The sequence below is a fragment of the Tupaia chinensis genome, unplaced genomic scaffold (assembly GCF_000334495.1).
Source record: "Tupaia chinensis unplaced genomic scaffold, TupChi_1.0 Scaffold000346_1, whole genome shotgun sequence".
Lineage (NCBI taxonomy): Eukaryota > Metazoa > Chordata > Mammalia > Scandentia > Tupaiidae > Tupaia > Tupaia belangeri.
Window position 1 is genome coordinate 5,753,196 of NW_006159840.1, and position 17,784 is coordinate 5,770,979.

The following is a 17,784-nucleotide window of genomic DNA, read 5'->3' on the forward strand; positions in this document are numbered from 1 at the left end:
ATGCCGAGTTGCACGGTTGGAAATAGTTTTATTGAGTGCCAGGCTGAATCTGAGCCACAGTGTACTCGGGTCAATCAGCCCCAGGTGGACCAGGTGGGTTGGTGAGAAAGAACCTGGAGGACAGAACTCAGGGACAAGGCCCTTCTCCCTGGAGACTCTGAGCGTGGTGTCAGGGTTGTTTTCTGTTTACCACTAACCCCCATTGCTGAAGGCAGGTGCAGGCAAACAGAAGACACTCATAAGTTACTAAGTAGAATGTCAAAAGACAGTCAGATGACTCTGAGGGAGAAACAGAGCAGAACAACTCAGCCTAGTATCACAAGCATAGATGCAAGATCAGCTGAGGGTGGAGACCTCAGAAAAGGAGGGGCTCCTTCCAGAGTACCCGGCCCTCAGAGACTGGGCTATGTACTCAGGGCACCTTCCAGAATACCCAGCACTCAGAGACTGGGCTTTGTACTCAGAGCTCTGGAGACTAGACTATGTACTCAGGGCTCCTTCCTGAGTACTCGGCCCTCGGAGACTAGACTAAGTACTCAGGGCTCCTTTCAGAGTACCCGGCCCTCGGAGACTGGACTAAGTACTCAGGGCTCCTTCCAGAGTACCCGGCCCTCGGAGACAAGACTAAGTACTCAGGGCTGCTTCCAGAGTACCTGGCCCTCGGAGATAAGACTAAGTACTCAGGGCTCCTTCCAGAGTACCCAGCCCTTGGAGACAAGACTAAGTACTCAGGGCTGCTTCCAGAGTACCCGGTCCTCGGAGACTGGGCTTTGTACTCAGGGCTCCTTCCAGAGTACCCGGCCCTCGGAGACAAGACTAAGTACTCAGGGCTCCTTCCAGAGTACCCGGTCCTCGGAGACTGGGCTTTGTACTCAGGGCTCCTTCCAGAGTACCCGGCCCTCGGAGACTGGGCTTTGTACTCAGGGCTCCAATGTGCTTTGCTCCTGGCAGAGCTCCTGCGGGAGGTCTTGGTCCATCTCATCATGAAAGCAGTTTACGACCTCTGCTTCCTCTCCTCCGAATGTCCAGCAGCGTCCAGCCCTCTCGGCTTCCCGTTCTTGTCCTGAATTCAGTACTTTGCCGTCTCTGAACAGGAAACCAGTGTGTTCTCGTTATCATCTCCCAGAGACTGAGATTCCATCCTGAATGCCTGGACTCCAGCTGTTCCACGACAGCTTTCCGATGTGCACAGCTGGCTGAGTGAGCCTAGCTCACTGCCTGCGTCCTGTTCTGTGTTCCGAGCATTTTAGAAACATGCATGGTATAACCTGAATGGCCGCTAGGCTGACGGTTTGCCAAAATAGGCAGACCATCCTCAGCCTCCACTTTTGATGGCAGGAACTGGGACGAATCATGCCAGAGTTCAGGGGACCAGGGCCCACTCCACGCCTCACCTGCTTTGCTGTAACGGCTATATTGTGTAGCTTGCTTCCTTTCAGATTCCAGAGACACTGTAGGTAGCAATTTTGTTCTACTTCAAAATCATTTCTATTATGCTTAAAAGATGTTTTGTAAGTAAACTTTATAAAGGATATTAGAATCGTTCTGCAGGTTAAACTGCTGGACATCTGTCATGGTCAGCTCTATGAACTCACTGAGGATGTGACATGCTGATTCAGTAAGTTAGAATCATTTCTAAACGGAAGCATCCAGACACCATTCCTGGCCATGTCTCCTTCTGTCATACAAGTAAATAGTCTCAAATGATGAGTGAGGTGTCAAAGTAGAAACGCGCTGTCATAAAGTTATGCGATGTCCATGCATTTTAAAAGGCATGCTTCACACGTATGTGCGTGCCCACCCCACAGACGTCTCTTACCCTACTGGAGTTTCTATGTGTGCACACACACATACCTCCCATCCCAAGGCACAGCAATCAAGCTAAAAAAGATGGTGCCAATGGCCGACCACCAGAGAGCGGCGATTCTGAACCGTGTCCAGGCACAGAACCGGTACTTGAGCAGATGTGACATTCAGCCACCTGTGGGATGGGCTTGTCCAGGACTGAACAGCTCCGTCCATGCGATGCGGGTCACTGCCCCCCAGCTGGCTACCAGAATTGCAGCTGCACATGGACTCGTTACCTGCTCTGGCCTGAGGACGTGGGGTCAGGCCGGGCTGAGCAGGCCCTGTCGAGTCTGCACAGACCTGAGCCCACGGGATCACCAGTCGCTGACAGGCCAAGGGAAGAAGCACTGGGAGCGGCCTCTGGGAGGCTGAGGAGAAGAAGCCCGGGGTGTCCAGGGAGACCTGGCCTGCTGAGGACAAGAAGCCACACATGGCAACAGCCTTCCAGCTTCACGAGGTGCGTACGGCCAGGCACCCTGTCGTCACTGCAGACCTCTCCCCCTCCACACTCAAAGCCATCCTGGGAGGGCGGGAGGGAGCCCCACTCTCCCTCTGCGCTGACCCAAACGCAGGTCACCCGTGAATGGCTGCCTGGACGGGATTCGAGTCATCGTCATGACAGGACAGCCACCTTTGAAGGTGACTGTGAGGGAACCGGTTTGGGAGAGGAGAGCTGGAACAGCTTATGTGGATGGGAGGTCAGCTCTTGTCTACACTAATCAAGAAGAACAGCGTAAAAGCAATCAAATACACACTCACAACAAGAAAAAATAAAAAAATTCCAATGCACTTAAAACTTGAATTTACCTTTGAAGATTTACTGTTCAATACGTTCAATACATTCTCAAGAATATAACAATCTGTATAAATCCATTAAACTACGTGACATGAATTTCGCTTTAAAGTATCATGTATTCATTGATGTATTTAATACTTAAAAACAATGTGATTGCAAAATACATCCATTCCAAATCTTGGTTAGATGATTCTTTATCCAAGGAAACACAATTACGTGTCACTAAAAATCTTCGTTTCTACAATGAAACATGCTGCTGTGTTCAGAGTAAGCCATGGCCCCCCTCCCTCGCTGCCGACGCCCTGTCCCCAGGGCCGGCCCGGCCCAGCCCCGGCGCGGGAGACCGGCGCGGCGCAGACGCCAGGCTCACCTGCAGGATGGACACGGTCTGGGAGAAGTGGTGCTGCTCCATGGTGGACGTGGAGTAGAGCGCAGCCAGCGGGTGGTCGAACTTCTGCAGGTAGCTGTTGCTGAAGCCCCGGTGGTCCAGGTCGTGGCACAGACAGGCGATGAGCAGCCCTTTACGCTTCGGGAGGACAGAAGGCGGGATGCTCGGAACGAAGACCCTCAGGGCCCACGGCCGCAGCCCCTCCCTCCTGCCGCTGGCACAGCAGCTCGGGAATCTGGGGATTCCGGGTAACCTCACTGCTCACAGCCCTCACAGCCCTGCCTTGGTCTCACTGTGCACGAACCGAGAGTCAAGCTCTCTCTCTCTTTTACCGCCAGGGGTGGTGTGCGCTGTCCTGAGAGACGGGAGGCACCTCCGGGAGTGGTCACACCACACCCTCCTTCCTCCACTCCTGGTCCTATCAGGACTCCCTGCGCTCCTGCACATCCGATGGACCCGGCGTGCTCCTCAGGCCACTGGGGCCCAAACCCCAATGGCAGCCACCACGTGAGCGCCGGCTCCCCATGCACAGCGCCGAACCACGTGCTCACGGCAAGCCCAACAGGCAAATTCTTTTTGGGTTTTCCTGCTTGACTCTGAGAAAAGGAGCAGCAGGTATAAAAGGTATAAAGCAAATGATCCAAAGAATTAAAGATAAGAAAATCTGCATAAGTCAAAAACCTATTCAATTTTAAATTCTAAAAACACTATTACAACTGCAGATAATGAATATAACAAGTCATATAACAGCTTATTAAAAAGGGCGGATTATGCAGAAAAGGGAGCAGAGTAGGTTACAGAGGACCAGAGGGAGGCAGGTCAAGCTCCACCCAACGCCATCAGGGCAGATGTGAGCAAGGGAGGGAGGGGAGGAAAGCAATCGTGTCCGGGAGCATGGCCCACCCGGAGCACGGCCCACCGACAGCAAGGGCCAAGAGCATGCCCACGCCGTGGCCACACCTGGGAACCTGAGGGCAGCAGGCAGTGGGAGCTGAGGGCAGGAAGGCCACAGTCAGAACGCTCTGCAGGGGCAGAGGGGTTGTGGCAGGGCCTCTCGGGGAGCGGCATGACCATCTCGGGGAGCGGCATGACCATCTCACTGACACTGCCGGAGGATCATCCTGGGTCTAGGAACTGTATCAAGAACAGGCTCCAGACAAGTAAGAGAGACTGATGGGGGCCAGCAGGTGGCACAGTGGTTAAGGCGGCTAGAATCCACATAGCTTACTCTGCGGTTCGAGTCCTGAACCTGGCAGCTTTAAAGTCATGCTGGGTGTGTGTGCGTGCATGTCCAAAATCCTAAGAGGAGATCAGAGAAGGAATTACGGCATGGCCAACCCCATCTGAAGGATTTCTCACTTTCCCTCTCTCTCTCTGTTTCTGTCTCCAGTGCGTGCAAATGCCTGGTAGCAAGAGAGAGAGAGAGACAGAACGAGGAGACTTTTGCAGTAATTAAGGCAAAATTGATTAGAAGGTGAGATCCAGATAGCAGTGGCCACTGACAAGGTGTGGGTAAAGTCTGCATGCATTTTGTGAGCACAGCTAACGAGCTATTCTGACGCCATGGTGTGAACAGGAAGGAGTGAGAAGGGGCCAAGGGACCCTTAGGGTCGCTGTCCTTAGCTGTGGCAGCTCCCAGTGCTGTGGGAAGGTGCAGGCAGAGTGGGCCGAGGGGAGCTGTCCAGAGCGCAGGGTGGAATGGAGCTGAGCTGTCTCACCGACTGCCCAGTTGAGATCTGCAAAGCTCACACTTTGAGGACAGTTGGCTGTTTGAGTCACATGTTCTGGGGACAGGCCTTAGCTGGAGAAAGGAAGCTTGCAGTGCCCATGTGGCCTTTCAGGCCACAGTCTGGCGGAGCTCTCCAAAGATGGAATTTGAGACATTGCAGGGTCAAGGTCAGAGCACTTTAAGTCTAAGCTGCCAGAAGCCCTGCTCCAGCCAGGATAGGTCGAAACTCGTACACAGGAAGGCGACACGGGTGATGAGGAATGAGACTGAGACCTCATGCCCTTTAGCATTCTCAGCCGACTACAGTCACTAAGAGATCTGAGGAAAAGAAAAAAATCAGAAAGAAAAATCCCAGAAACCAGAGAGGGGCAGCGAGTGGAGTCACAGGAAAACCAAGCACGCTGGGCACCTAGAACTCGAGTGGAGACACTGGCTACTGGCTGAAGAGCGGGTCCTGGGCAGGCCACGCCTGCAGGTGGATCTGGCCGGAGCATTTCCTGCGGAGCTGGGGCCAGAAGCTAATGAGGGCTGGCTTCAGAAAGGACAGAGGAGAGGATCTGGAGCGGGCCAGTACCCCCACCTTCACGTGCAGTTTGTTGCAAAGGAGGTGACAATCAGGGGCCCACGCGGCAGATGCAGGGTACTTTAGGACGGAAGACATGCCAGCATGCTCAGGGCAGATGGGAGGAGCGGAAGAGACGGGACAGTCCAGGAGGAGAGGGGCCTGCGGCCGGGGCATTCTCAGACAGCAGAGCGAGGAAGGAGCGAAGGGGGAAGGGCTGGCCCTGAAGGGGGAGCTGCGAATTAGTTCTCAGGTGTGCTCGGTAGAGACGCTGTGGGCAGTCCCTGCTGGCAGGTGAGAAAGCGGCTGCCAAGCCCACGAGGCTCACGCGGATTCTGTATTGTTTGTTGGTTGGCTTGTTTTCATGTCTATTTTTTTTTTTGTCAGGGGAAAGTGCGAACGCAGTCCCCCACTACCACAAATTATGCAGTCGAGTTTCCCACATTTGGGGAAATCGCAGGGGTCAGCACATCCGGAGTGCAATGGATAAGCCTCGCCCTGGGAAAACCACCTTCATGATCATGGTATCTCCCCTGCCAGGTAAGTATTGTGTTTTCATGTCTTTACCACAGGGTGGGTGTGCTTGCCGGAGAGCAAAACAGGAACACAGAGGGAAATGAGAAATCGCCCTCCAGAGCGATGGCCACACCACAATCCCTTCTCTTCCATTCTCCTCTCAGGACTTTGAGCGCACACACACCCGTGCTCAGTGGGATTTTTAAGCTGCCAGGTCTGGGACTCCAACAGTGGCCGGCCATGTGGGAGTCCAGCACCTTAGCCACCACGTCACTGCTGGCCCTCCATGGGTATTTTCAGCTGTGTGCCCTGCTCCCCCATCTTGATTCAGCACAGCTGGTTCTCCTGCAACCTATCGGCTGCTGTCTTACCAGTCCCTAGCCCTAAGCTGGTGCAGGATGTATCTGAGGATATGTGCCAGGTATTCTCAAGGTAACTGGCCTAGTTATGTGTTAGGGTCACTCTGCTTTAGGGTTGTACCCATGTTTCATATTGCTGTGTCAACATGATCTATCTGGCAAGAAATTTCAAGGTTTTAAAATCCCGAAAACTGGGTAAACGCTATCATCTTTGTTGTCCAAGAGTTTTACCTCCTTTTCACGGATGTAACTTTCAAAGGTTTTCTTCAAAATATGCCACAGTCACACACCTGGAAATAACTCAGAACAGCTCCCTTCCCTGAACAATGGCACCGGCTTTACAGAAGAGGGGTGCAGGTACCACTGGGACGAGGGTGGTCGGAGGGCCACCCTTTGGGTCAGGATTGCCCAGGCACAGAACCAGGACAATTTGGGGTGAAGGAATCCCCTCACCAAGCTTGGCTGGGCTTCCAAGTCGGAGATTTGGCAATGGTGGGGGAATGGATGAGGCGGTCTCTATGTCTAGTTCTGAGATCTCTAAAGCTTTGGGTATGTCGCCAACTCTGAGTCAGTCAGTCAGGGGCCTGAGCTAACCATCTCCAAACCCCCATTTCTTTATGCTAGAGATCAAAAGCATTTGTGTCTCAATGACAATAAATGCTCTGGGTTCTCAAATCAACAGTGTTATCTCCACTGTCCAAGGCACATGGGCAATGAGACAAATTCACAGTTTAAATTCTTTTGGATCATTTAGGCTTTAGCTGGAAGAAAGACTGAAAGAATTAATGCCGCCCCCGGAGATATTTTGATGAAGTGGAAATTTCTGTAACTACATTTCTTATAAAAAGGAACGGGCTAAAAGCTTTGGTGCGGGAATCTAGAAAGCATGCTTCCTGAATTTGCTGAACCCAAATTTGTCCTGGAATCATGTCTCGAGCCTGTGTCATCGACATGCTCCGGACATGGAGTCCCGAGCGCACGCAGGGCCCTGAGCGGGGTGAGTGAACACCCACCTCCAGGTCGGTGAAGAGCTCGCGGCTGGTCTGCAGGATGGAGTACATGCAGTGGGCCACGGTGACTGCGTGCTTCCAGTTGTGGTACGGGACCCGCCGGTAGTTCTTCTTCACAGACATGATGAAGCGGCACAGCTTCTCAAGGTCGAAGCTGGGGGCAAAGAAGCCGTTATGAGCGGGATAAGAAGAGCACCAGTCCTGCCAGAGCGCTCTAGTCCGGGCACACGTGTGTCCCCAGCCTCCACACGACTCTGTGAAGGCACCGCACTCGTTGAGTCTGGGGGCCTGGGGATTCACACGCCATCTGCCCTCTACTTCGCCAGCCCTCTGCGGGGCTCTTCATCATCTCTGTCATGACACAGCGACAGTCCCCGAGATACCGCACTCATCCGCACGCCTCCCCTCCACAGCGCACCCTGCTGGAGGGCGTTTACGCTAATGCTCTGCCTTCCGAGGGGGTGTGCAGATGCACACACAGGATATGTACAGTGCAGGGCCTTCCAGGAGAGGGAGTCTCCTCAGAGTGACGCACAAGTATGGTGCACACATATCATTAAGGGGCAAATGACCGTATTCAAATACTGACCAACACATGTAAGAATACAGCACATATTTGTATTTTACATGTTATTATATTTTATTCTCATGTATTTTTATATTATCACATATTTATACTTGCGTAAGGCCCTGCCAATTCTCAAAATAGATTTAAGGCTGGTTATAGGAAAAGACTGTGGGTGTCAAAGAGGGCTCTTCAAAACACCAAGGAGACTGAGAGTTTATAAATCTCTTAAAAACATGCGTTTTTCTCCTTTGAAAATTTTCAAATGTCTTGTGAAACACAAGGTATGACATTTTAAGAGTCCCAGCCAAACTTTCAACTAGTGTCTAAAAAGCAAGTGAAGTCAGTACCTTGTGTGCATCTTTTTAAAGCAGCACTTTATAAAATGTCATCTACGTGGGAGAAGAGTCCAAGAGGCATGCAATGCAGCCCGAGAGAAGCCAGGAGGCGCTATGAGGCTTTTTAATGCCTACATGAATTAGAAAAAGAGTGAAATACAATGATTCCCCAGTTCTAAGTTTGTGTGTGGGGCTGTAAAAGGTCATACGTAAAGCTGTGGAAGGATTTGAGGCCAAGCCAACCCAGATGAGGAAAGATCTGGTAGGAGGGCCTGGTGGTCAATCACTGAGCACGTGCTATCTGTGGGACTGGAAGATTTGCTTCCTGTACACCCATTCTAGAAGACACAGAACTTAGATGGAAAGTCGACACTAAATGTTAGCACTGGGCCTGACCACACTAGTTAGCAGCACGCCCTCTGCTAGGTACACAGCCCAGAGTGTTAGCACCCGGACCTGACCACACTAATTAGCGGCACGCCCTCTGCTCGGTACACAGCCCAGAGTGTTAGCACCGGGCTCTGAGCACACTAGTTAGCGGCACTCCCTCTGCTCGGTATGCAGCCCAGAGTGTTAGCACCGGGCCTGACCACGCTAGTTAGCAGCACGCCCTCTGCTCGGTACACAGCCCAGAGCAGTCCACCCATCCTGTGCTGTCCTCTCAGACACCTGCTTTTCAAGCAGGCTGCAACTCAGTTGCCAGAGAAGAGCAGCTCCATGGAGAATCTGAAAAGACTCTGGATTTGGACAACAGCCTCAGCTCTTTTATTTAGAAAACAATGTATGTGCCTATTTGCCGGGGACCGGCCCACCTATTTAAGATCATTATAAATGAAGAATGTGGTGTGGCCAATAGGCGGGAGGAGGTTTTCGAGTCATTCGTACCAGGACGTTCCGCAGGACCGATGGACCATGTGGACAAAAATCCCAGGCCACATGTTTTCAAAAGGACCAATGTCAAAGTGGAATCTGAAATGTAAAAAGCGCAGTTCGTTACCAGATGTAATTAGGATAAAGCAATCATCTAACTTTTATCTGTCAGTAAACTGAAGTTGCTGGGAAGCAGGCATCCCCTTCTCTGCCGCCTCAGTCACATGGTCTTCATTTTAAAAGGTTTCCAGCAAGAAATTTCACATAGCCCTTAGGAACTTAGACAAATATTTAAGTTGTTGATTAATTTTCTGTTAAGCAATGTGAAAGAAAATTTAAAAAGATGCTGCAGTTATCAGAACAATAAAAGAGTAAATCATTCTTTTTTGAGAGAAAGATTTTTGCTACAGGGTGCATGTGCTCACCGGAGAGACGGAGAGACAAAAAGCAAGAAATCACATCCCCCTGCCCCCGGGTAATATGGCCACACTGCAATCCCTTCTCCATCTTCTCTCGGGATTTGGGGCACACATGCACACATGCCCGGCCTGAGTCTTAAGCCATCCGGGCTCGGGACTCAAACTGGGTCTACTACGTGGGAGTCCAGCGACGTAACCATTACTCCATCTGCTGGTCCTGAGTTATTGTAATGAGTACACATATATTATACAACTCATAGACAAGATGGAAAAACTTAACCAGAAGTATTTTTTGGAGTTGAAATTATTTTATTTCCGATATAAAACTGAGATAAAATTTCACAAATATATACATCTAAAGTTGTTATGTATTTTTCATTTGCTAACATTCAACTAACATTCAACTGAAATAAACAGTCTGTCAATATACTGGGCCGTCGGAAGAGTCATGGCGCATTTTTGCATAGTAAAAACGTGTCATGTCTTTTCCAACAACCCAATATATACTGTTTTCTCAACTGTGAGGCAGGTCTCAGCTCTGAGTCGCTTCTGAAGATTCCCTCTGTTTTTAATACTCTTGGCTCACATATATGAAGGGCATGCAAATCATCACAGGCCCTGCCGCTCGGAACACAAATATCCCAGCAGGGGACTGGAAAACGAAAGGAAAGTCGCTACTGAATTCTTTAATTTAGATATTTGAAATTAAGTGCCATTTTGAATATTAAGTGTTATATGGAGTGAAGTATACAACACAGTCAATGTAAATGCTAACATGTAGGTTAACTCATTTCAAAATCCAGCTCAAATATATATTTTTTCTTTTTTTTAAAGAGAGAGGTTTGCTACAGGGCATATGTGCTCTCCAGAGAGACGGAGAGCTGGAAATGGAGAAATCAGGCCCAGCGGGGATGGCCACACTGTAACTCCTTCTCCATTCTTCTCCTGGGATTTTGGGTATGCACAGACACACGCCCGGCATCAGTCTCTGGTCCAGGACTTGAACCCTGGTCAACCACACAGGAGTGCAGTGCCTCAGCCACCATGCCACTGCTGGCCCATCAGATTTTGTTCTCTACAGTAATGAGATCCAGCTTTTATTTCCAAGTTCTGTCATGAGGTTTAGAATCACTGCTGAAGGAGAAGAGAACGAACCATGAACCTACATGCACACGAGGTGTACAATGACCATGTTCCTAATCGCATAGCCTGTCCACTTCACGTTCAGTCAAATTAAAGATCCATGTCTACAGACACTGCGACAACGCAACACTCACAATTCGATTTCTTTGCAGAGCCGGGCAGGGAGGGTGGAGTGCATGAGCCCTTGCCACTCCTCGGCGGTGCAGATGCTGTGGTAGGACAGCTTCTCCATGGTCACGCGGTAGATGCACTCTGAGTGACGGATCCTGTGGTACATCTGCGAAGCCAATCCCAACAGTCGTTGTGAAAAGGTCAAAGAATCCTTAAAGTGGGTTCGTTAGCAAAGTTCAGTGTCATATAAAGAATTAGAGTGGTCACCGGAGTCAAGGGCGATCTGTGAGTACCATGCACCCATGTGAACTGAAGACAGACTCACACGTGACTTTGAACACATGGAATAGATAGTGTTTTAAAAGTGTCATCTCCACTTTAAACTGTTACTAATTCTGTAGCAAATATCTTTATACCAGACCTGATCTCCGGGTAGCGAGATGATTGGTATTTGTCTTCTTTGCAATGTTCCATATTTCCAAGTTTTTAGTGATAAAATTGTTGAAATAAAACATTTATTAGCAAAAAATAAATTTTAATAATTTTAAAAGAATATAAGATCTGAAATACTTCTAAATCTGTTAAAACAAAAGCTTTAATAATTACACTTCATCTGCACTTCAAACTCAGCTTCCTTGGGAAGATTTCATCATTTCTCCCACCCTTGTTTAGTCTTGAATTAACTGCAAATTTTTTCTGTTCTTAAGAAGACTAAGGTGGTGTATAACAATGAATTCAAATGTATAACACATTTGTATACATTAGTTAGAGATTATACCAGTAGAGTGGCATATAAATTGGTAATTATTGGGTCTTCAGGAAAGTCATGACACTTTTGTGTAGAAAAACAGAAAACCACCTAATAAATTAATAGAAATTAATAGAAAATGAACAGGTTCACTTGGCCGTCCTGTCAAACTGAGATCTTGTGTACCTGTTATAAATGTAGTTTTACAGATACAGTCGTATCAATTAACGACTGGGGTGCATTCTGAAAAACGCACTGTGAGGTGCATTCACCATTGTGTGACCATCAGAGGAAGCCCTGAACAAGCCTAGATGTGTCGGCCTGCTACATGTCAAGGCCTCAGGGGATCACCTGCTAGAGGCTGAGGCCGCAGGGGACAGCCCTCTACAGGCTGAGGCCGCAGGAGACGGTTGGCTACACACCAAGGCCGCAGGGGACAGCCCACTACACGCTGAGGCCATCGGAGACATCCCACTACACGCCAAAGCCATAGGGGACGGCCAGCATGCGCCTTTGTTCCTCACGTGACCACTGTTGTACACATGACCCATGGTTGCCCGAAACTTTGTTACGCAGTGCATGACAGTTACTGCGCACTAATGCATGGGGTAAAATTAGAACAAGCAATAGAGCTGTGGAGAGAGTCACTAGTAGGTAGGTGAGATTGATTAGGAGAGAAATGACAGGAAAAGGCCTGATCCTCCATGCCAAATTACGAGTTAAACACGTTATGATATACGATTGAATAGCTTTCTTAACATTCAGTATTTTTTCCTAACATCTAGTATAGGAAAAAATCTAGTATAGCTCACTGTCTATAGGTAAGTCTACACCCACAGCTTACATGATAACATGGGTAAGACGAAGTTGGTCAAGAGGGCAGCTATTTTCTTATTTCATCATTAAAAAATGTTCAGCAATTCCAACTACAGCTGTATAGTTGTATGAAATAAGAGCTGTTCTTATTATAGTCATATATATACATATATATCTTATATATACATATATAGTCTTATTATAGTCATATATACATATATATCTTATATATACATATATAGTCTTATTATAGTCATATATACACAGATATATCTTATATATACATATATAGTCTTATTATAGTCATATATACAGATATATCTTATATATATATATATAGTCTTATTATAGTCATATATATATACATATATATCTTATATATACATATATAGTCTTATTATAGTCATATATACAGATATATCTTATATATAAATATAGTCTTATTATAGTCATATATATACATATATATCTTATATATACATATATATGTATATCCACCATCTGGAATAGAAAATAGACTCGATACTCAATTACTAATTCAGGAAAAGGGGAGGTTGAGCCATTTACTAAATGTGTCTCTAGCCAACAGGTTTCATTTTAATAGTGATTTATTTCCATATCCCTTTAATGTTAAAATCTTTCTACCCAAAATCTACAGAGCTAATCTGTTTTACAGGAGTCCTTCTGGGCAAAAATGTAATGGCTATCACTATCCCGCTAGCTTCCTGCATCACATTCAATTGTCTTTCTAAAATCCTAATACATCTGGGTTACGATAACTGACTCTTAGTTTTTAAAGAATTTCATGTTTTGTTTTTTTTTTTTTAGAGGTTTTTGCTATAGGGTGCATGTGGTCACCAAAAAGACAGAGAGACAGAAAGCAAGAAATCACCCCCCAGGGGGTTGGCCACACCACAATCCCTTCTCCTCCATTCTCCTCTTGGGATCTTGGGCACACACGTACACGCACCCAGTATGAGTTTAAGCCACCAGGTCTGGGACTCAAACCACGGTCGACTACGTGGGAGTCCAGCAACATAGCCATTACACCAACTGCTGGTCCCAAGACTTTCAGTTTTTCAAACGGTTATCTTTCTACTGACAGTACTAGCAACTATCTTCCAAGTCAATGCGTGAGGTGAAGGCACTGCCAGTCCGAGGCATGCCCTTTAACGTAAAAGGAGGCACTGAATACAATACACTAGGACGGACTGAAGAGGAACAGCGAAATCCTGAAGGCGCGTGTGGCCTACAAGTTCAGGCTCGCAGGCCTGTCAGTCCAAGACCACTAAGCCCAATAGCAATAAAATTGCTGTCACTACACTTTGCTCAATATTTCAAGCAATTTTCTTACAGGAAACATGCTCCTATTAAGAACACAATAATTTATTCAAGAGGAGAAATAGTTTAAATTCCCCAGGAACAACATATTTAATCTGACTTAATAGTCAGCAATTAAAACCGACCATCTTAACAAATACATCCAGATCTCTCCAGAAACATTCAGAGAAAGGCAGGGGCCCACGGGGGTGATCACTGCTGCGGGCCGTGGACACGGCCAGGGCTTTTTCTAATCTTCACAGGGTGCTTGGGAGAGTGCTCCACACAGTCAGGCCAACCTGCTCAAACAGGCGCGTGCCCATAGTCCCAGCTACTGGACGGGCTGGGGCAAGACGGTGGCAAGTTCGATCCCAACGTGGACGACATAGAGAGACTATGCCTCTGCACACAAATGCAAGTAAACAGAGAAGAGACCGGCAAGGAAGTGCCAGTAGGAGTGGATCTCAGGTCGTGCCCTTCCCCTACTGGTTTACAGCACCAATGTTTTCACTGAGTCAGGCTCTGAGGGCCCTGAAACCCATCGCCATCTTACTGAAATTGACATCACTGGAAGCTCTTTGATTTTTTATTTTAAAAGGACAGTTGCTTCAACAAAACAAAATATATCACTTTAGAGAATTCATGTGAATAGTCTTTCTGAACTGTAAAAAAGCTTCGGAATGAACGTGGCACCAAGTCTTCTCAGACCACAGTCGAGCGGGGGCAGAAAGAACCTGAGTCTGTGGCTGCAGACCCCGGCCCTCACGCTTTTAGACGTGGAAAACTTTCAAAAACGTTACATATCTCTTTGAGCTTTAGTAAGCCACAGAAATACTGCAGTAAAAAACTAGAAATGAATTCCACAGGCAGCTTTGAGCAGCACTGCATGTATTTCACTATAAAGCCAACTGGCCCAGGACCCCGGACCCAGTGCAGGGAGGTCCTGACAGGACGACTGCTGGTGCGGACACCACCAGTAACGGCTGCAGAGCGAGTGCAGGGACGAGGCTTGGGGGTTTGGAAGTTCGTCATTTCCAATAGAAACTAATGCCAAGTTTTACTAACCTTTACCCTCAGTGAGTTACCTGAGTAATGATATAAAAACGCAAGGCCTACAAATTTATGCATGGCTTGTCAACAAAGGTGCTATTTTTTCCTTTGGTTTGGTTTGGTTTTAAACAAGACTAAAGTCAGACTTTTGATATAGAAATTAGGTTAGAATAGCTTTTTAGCTCGTGAGTCTAGTCCTCAAATCACAGTAAAATGAACTCAGTTGCATTTAAATTGACATTTATTTGTTCTTAGGGAACACAATTTTTCAAGGGACATATAGACAAATGGGTAGGCCAATTTTCATATTCTTAACCTTCATATATACGCTTACCTAAAAATGACTTTTCCCATGTCCCATTTCAAAATTTCAAAATGTCCCTCTTCTCCAATTGCTACAACAGAGATAACTCTCAAAGCAGAGGGCAATACAAAACACTGGTATTAAAGAGCTCTAGTGATGGTCTCCAAAACTCCATGAAATACCGAAGGTGGACATTAGTCAATTTTCAGCGGAAAGACCTGGAAGTGTCAGCACGTTTGGTCATCCTAGCTTAGGTGGGATTCAGGTAAATCGCTCTTTTTCTGCTCCCACGTACTCGTTGCTAGAAGCAATTCTTACAGCTTCCTTAAAAATAAAAGGAACTGAGCCAGCAGGTGGCAAGATGGTTACTGTGGCGGATCCTACATGGCCAACTCTGTGGTTCGAGTCTCGGGTCAAGTGGTTTGAAAAGCACGCCAGGCGCACGTGCACATGTGCCCAAAATCCCAGAAGAGAAGGGATTACGACGTGATCATCCTTCCTGGGGGGGGGGGGGCATTTCTCACTTTCTCTCTCTCTGCCTCTCTCCTGTGAGTGCACATGTCTTATAGCAAACAAATCTAAAAAATAGAATAAAATAAAATAAAAGGAACGGTTGAAATAATATTGCTAGTAGGAGCCGAATTCCTCACTCCCGTTGCAGTGGAAGTGAGATGGCTAGACTCCGTTCTGTGATGCTAGACTTCGGGTGCCAACATATACCTCAGAGAGACAGAGACAGAGAATGGGTAAGGAGGTTGACGTGAAAACTCTCCTCTAAAACAAAGGCGAGAAACAGGGGGGCAAGTTGCAGGGTGGGGAAACCTGCAGACAGACTGCCTTAGCCACGGGAAGGAAGCCAGCACCCGCAGTGGCAGGACATGCCCGTTCACGGGAGGCCCTCAGTACACACGCACCCGCGAGACGCGGGTCACGATTAGAACCTTAACATAGCGCTGTTGGAGAAGCTATGACATGTTTTTGCATAGACAAACAGAAGAATACGTCACGACTTTCCCCACCACCTAACATGACCGTGGGGGGGGGGGGGGGGGGGGGGGCGGGGGGAGACAGTGTGGCACCGCTGCTGGGCTGAACGGGTCTCCCCAAGTCTTGGACCCTACAACCTCAGGCTGTAACCCTGCTTAGGCAAGTAATTAAGGCAAAGCGAGGTCTGTGTGGGCCTACTGCAGAACGCTGTGTCCTCCCAAGAAGGCCTATGGATGACACGCGCTCGCACACAGGACGGATCTTGCGGGCACGGCAGGAAGGCGGCCCTCTGAACGCCAACCAGAGGGTTCTCAGGAGAAACCAGTCCTTCACACACCATGATCATGGACTTGCAGCCTCAAGCCCGGTGAGGAAGTAATGTCTGTCTTTCAGGCCACCCGGTCCATGGTATACATTACACAGCCCTAGAAGACGAATGCAGTTCTGTACTGATGTTAATTTCTTCATTTAAAAAAAAATCCCATAATTAGGACTAGCAGATGGCGTTATGGTTATGTGGCTGGACTCCCACATGGCCAATGGTGGTTCAAGTCCCAGACCCAGTAGCTTGAAACTCATGCCAGGTGTGTGTGCATGCATGCCCAAAGTCCCAGGAGAATGGAGGAGAAGGGATTGTGGTGTGGGCAAACCCCCTAGGGGTGATTTCTCACTTTCTGTCTCTCCAACAAGCACATGTATATACCAGAAATCTCTCTTTAAAAAAATCCAATAATCACCATTTATTGAATGCTTAACAAATAAAATATTGGGTTGTCAGGAAAGTCATGATGCATTTTGCATAGAAAAACATGTCATGACTTTCCTGGCGACGTAATACAAACTGGAACATTTAGGAGTTATGAGGTATTATGTCTGAACTATACTCTCAAAGAGACCAGAGAAAGATCGCATGTACGTAAGAGAGAGGGAGAGGATGCATATCGAAGCAAAATGGAAACTACGTAGGGGTCTTCAAAAGTTCATGGAAATACCTGTTAGGAAAAAACTATAGGTTTTCTGGTTTTTTGAGGTTTTTGTTATAGGGCGTGTGCACTTGCCAGACACAGAGAGACAGAGAGACAGAAAGCAAGAAATCACCCCCTAGGGGGGATGGCCACGCCACAATCCCTTCTCCTCCATTCGCCTCTCGGGATCTTGGACACGCACACACATGTGCCCGGCATGAGTTTTAAGCCACCGGGTCCAGGACTTGAACCATGGTCGACTACGTGGGAGTTCAGCGACATAGCCATTAAGCTAACTGCTGGTCCCAACACCTATAGATTTTAAAAATGGCTTTGTACCAAAATAAAGCCATACCTTAATTCCATTTTCCTTTGAAAAGTTTGCAGTCTCCTCATGAATTAACATTTATGGAATACAGGTAAAGGTATAAGAGAATTCCTTATGCTATTTTTTCTTTTTTTTGGAGAGGTTTTCGCTATAGGGCACGTGTGCTCGCCAGACAGACAGAGAGAGACATAGAGACAGAAAGCGAGAAATCACCCCCCAGGGGGGATGGTCATGCTGCAATCCCTTCTCCTCCATTCTCCTCTCAGGATCTTGGGCATGCACGCACACGCGCCTGGCGTGAGTTCCAAGCCACCGGGTCCAGGACGCGAACCGCGGTCTGCTATGTGGGAGTCCAGTGACATAGCCATTACACTAACTGCTGGTTCCCTCCTTATGCTATTTTTGAAAATTTTCCTTCAGTCTGAAATTATTTCAAAATCAAAAGTACAAAAAATTATACTAAACCTAGTTTCATTTTAATAGTAAGTAACATGAATAAGGAGGTAGGTTAATTATAGTAAGTAACATGGATAAGGAGGTAGGTTAATTATAGTAAGTAACATGGATAAGGAGGTAGGTTAATTATAGTAAGTAACATGGATAAGGAGGTAG

General features: G+C 47.5%; 1 protein-coding gene and 1 non-coding gene across 6 annotated transcripts in view; both read right to left on the minus strand.

Moving 5' to 3' along the window:
• PDE10A (phosphodiesterase 10A) overlaps positions 1-17,784 on the minus strand; it is a 303,105-nt gene that overhangs the window by 37,021 nt on the left and 248,300 nt on the right. For all 5 annotated transcript variants that reach the window (XM_006152260.3, XM_006152256.2, XM_027773359.1 and 2 more), the window contains exons 14-17: positions 10,678-10,820; positions 8,997-9,080; positions 7,212-7,362; positions 3,015-3,170 (exon numbers count right to left, since the gene is read on the minus strand). In XM_006152260.3, coding sequence (XP_006152322.1) covers positions 3,015-3,170; positions 7,212-7,362; positions 8,997-9,080; positions 10,678-10,820 — 534 coding nt within the window. The remainder of the gene's footprint in view (positions 1-3,014; positions 3,171-7,211; positions 7,363-8,996; positions 9,081-10,677; positions 10,821-17,784) is intronic.
• LOC114008473 (U1 spliceosomal RNA) lies at positions 5,708-5,871 on the minus strand. The gene has a single exon (XR_003550008.1). It is a non-coding gene; the product is annotated as a U1 spliceosomal RNA (small nuclear RNA).